The sequence below is a fragment of the Mesitornis unicolor genome, unplaced genomic scaffold (assembly GCF_000695765.1).
Source record: "Mesitornis unicolor isolate BGI_N332 unplaced genomic scaffold, ASM69576v1 scaffold2439, whole genome shotgun sequence".
NCBI lineage: Eukaryota > Metazoa > Chordata > Aves > Mesitornithiformes > Mesitornithidae > Mesitornis > Mesitornis unicolor.
Window position 1 is genome coordinate 1 of NW_010206352.1, and position 2,837 is coordinate 2,837.

At 48.2% G+C, this 2,837-nt stretch overlaps 1 protein-coding gene across 1 annotated transcript; it reads left to right on the forward strand.

Moving 5' to 3' along the window:
• Nucleotides 1–5: 5 nt before the first annotated feature.
• Nucleotides 6–1,865, forward strand: LOC104546338 (tetratricopeptide repeat protein 30A1-like; the record flags this gene model as incomplete). The annotated part of the gene is made up of 1 exon (XM_010191703.1): nt 6–1,865. A coding segment is annotated over one exon (1,794 nt), but the record flags the coding sequence as incomplete, so codon positions are not given.
• Between the last annotated feature and the right edge of the window lie 972 nt (nt 1,866–2,837).

A 2,837-nucleotide genomic window follows, 5' to 3' on the forward strand; every position in this document is an offset into this window, starting at 1 on the left:
TGGTGGCGCTGCACCCCGAGCTAGACGCGTACCGGCTTTACCAGGCCCAGGCCCTCTACAAGGCCGGGCTCTATGCCGAGGCCCTGCGGGCCTCCAGCCCGTTGCTGGACCTCCCCGCCTACCAGGGCCGCGCCCTGCGCCTCCAGGCTGCTGTCCACTATGCCCAGGGCGACTTCCCGGCGGCCAAGGTCCTGGTGGAGGAGGTGCTCACCTCCACTGCCAATGGCGGCCCCGGAGCGGCTGAGGACCCCCCAAAGCGGGCTGATGCCGAGATCAACCTGGGCTGCCTGCTGTACCAGCAGGGGCGGCACGAAGAGGCCAGCAGCAAGTTTGCCGGCGCCATGCAAGTGTTGGGTTACAGCCCTGAGCTGTCCTACAACATGGCACTGTGCTGCTACGCAGGCAAGCAGTATGCCCCTGCACTCAGACACATCTCTGATATCATAGAGCGTGGCATCCACCAGCACCCAGAGCTCAGCGTGGGCATGACCACCGAGGGCATTGATGTCCGCAGTGTGGGCAACACTCTGCTCCTGCACCACACGGCCCTGGTGGAGGCCTTCAACCTCAAGGCAGCCATTGAGTACCAACTGCGCAACCTGAAAGCAGCCCAGGAGGCACTCACGGATATGCCACCGCGGGCTGAAGAGGAGTTGGATCCAGTCACGCTGCACAACCAAGCACTAATGAACATGGACAGCCAGCCCACTGAAGGGTTTGAGAAACTGCAGTTTCTTCTGCTGCAGAACCCTTGTCCGCCAGAAACTTTTGGAAACTTGCTGCTCCTCTATTGCAAGCATCAGTACTACGACCTGGCAGCTGATGTGCTAGCAGAAAATGCTCACCTGACCTACAAACTCCTCACACCTTACTTGTACAACTTCTTGGATGCCATTATTACTTGTCAAACTGCCCCTGAGGAGGCTTTCCACAAGCTAGATGATTCAGCAGGGACGCTGACTGAGCAGCTGAGAAAACTCACAAAGCTGGTACAGGAAGCTAGGCAAAACTGGGATGAAGAAGCTGTAAAAAAGGCAGTTAATGAGTACAATGAGATTCTGGATAAATATGTACCTGTTCTGATGGCCCAGGCAAAGATCTACTGGGACATGAAGAACTACACAATGGTGGAGAAGATTTTTCGCAAATCGGTGGAGTTCTGTAACGAACACGAGGTGTGGAAGCTCAACGTGGCCCACGTGCTCTTCATGCAAGAGAACAAGTACAAAGAGGCTATTAGCTTCTACGAGCCAATAGTTAAAAAGCACTATGATGACATTCTCCAAGTCAGTGCCATAGTGTTAGCTAACCTCTGCGTTTCCTACATCCTGACAAGCCAGAATGAAGACGCGGAGGAGCTGATGAGGAAGATCGAGAAGAGAGAAGAGCAGCTGTCCTATAATGGTCCTGATAAAAACATCTACCATCTTTGCATCGTCAATCTGGTCATCGGTACCCTCTACTGTGTGAAGGGAAACTACGAGTTTGGTATTTCAAGGGTCATTAAAAGCCTGGAGCCATATAACAAAAGACTGAGCACCGATACATGGTATTATGCCAAACGGTGTTTCTTGTCCTTGCTGGAGAACATGTCCAAGCACATGATCATGCTATGTGACAGCGTTACTCAAGAGTGCATTCAGTTTCTGAAGCAGTGTGAGCTGTATGGGAGAAACATCCCAGCTGTCATTGAGCAACCCCTTGAAGAGAAGAGGATGCACAGTGGGAAAAACACCGTTACCTACGAAGCCAGGCTTTTGAGGGCACTGATGCACCAGATCATCGGGTGGACTGCGTAAAGGAAATTCCCATACAGAAGAAATTAGAACTCTTAAGTCTGTTCTTATGCTCGTGAGGTCATGCCCACCCTGTTAGTTCACGGTGTTACGGTTTCTTCTTGATTGCTTACCTCTAAAGATTTTTTCCTGTATTTTAACAACATGCAGTGGAAAACAGAATATTTGCATGAAATGAACATGCACCAAATAACCAGCAGCTTTCTCGGTAACCTGTCACGTGAAATACATGTTAAGAAGAGTTGACCAGTAACTTCATTACAGAAATACCATAGTTTTCACCTATAAAGTTCACCCTTCTGAAATTTTGACCAATTTTTCATTGGTTGACTGTAGAAAATAATTTGTTATGCATCTCTTCTAGCACAGAAATTGAATAAACAGAGTTGTTGTAATTCTCTAATTTGTGCCTGTGTGAAATGCTTCTTTCTTCTGCTTTTTCCATGGTTTTTCTGATATGTTACAGACCACGCTGATAGTACATTCAAACTCAAAAAATACCTTTATAATAAAAAAAATCAGTTCTAAAAACATTAACACTGCCTTTTACTAACTTAGTAATGATGCATGAGTATTCTGGCAAATTGCATACCTAATCCAGGGACCAGGAATATATTCCAAGAAGGATATATTAGGATGGTAGCTCAGTTTATGCCTGCCCTAGCAGTAAGGGTTGTTATGACTAGGCATAACTGGCTGCAGAGACACGCTGCCCAGTGCTGCCCCTTGGCCTCTGCGCCCCCCAGGGTGCCCGTGCCTGCACCATCCGAGCTGTGGCCCTGCAGACCCGTTTGATAGCAAGCGCTTAATAACACAGTCCTCCATTTGTAGCCTGGCTTGCCATTCTTAGAGTATACCAGTTTCTGGTAAGAGAACTTCTGCATGTGAAATTTTATTATTTTCCATACTTTGCAAAATGCACGCAGCTTCAATTTCATGCGTGGCTTACAATTTCTTAGATGGAAGAAATCCACTTCTCAATTTCCTTCCGCAGTTATTGTTCCTGCATCTCTTAATACCTCTCTGGAACCGTTTATTGGC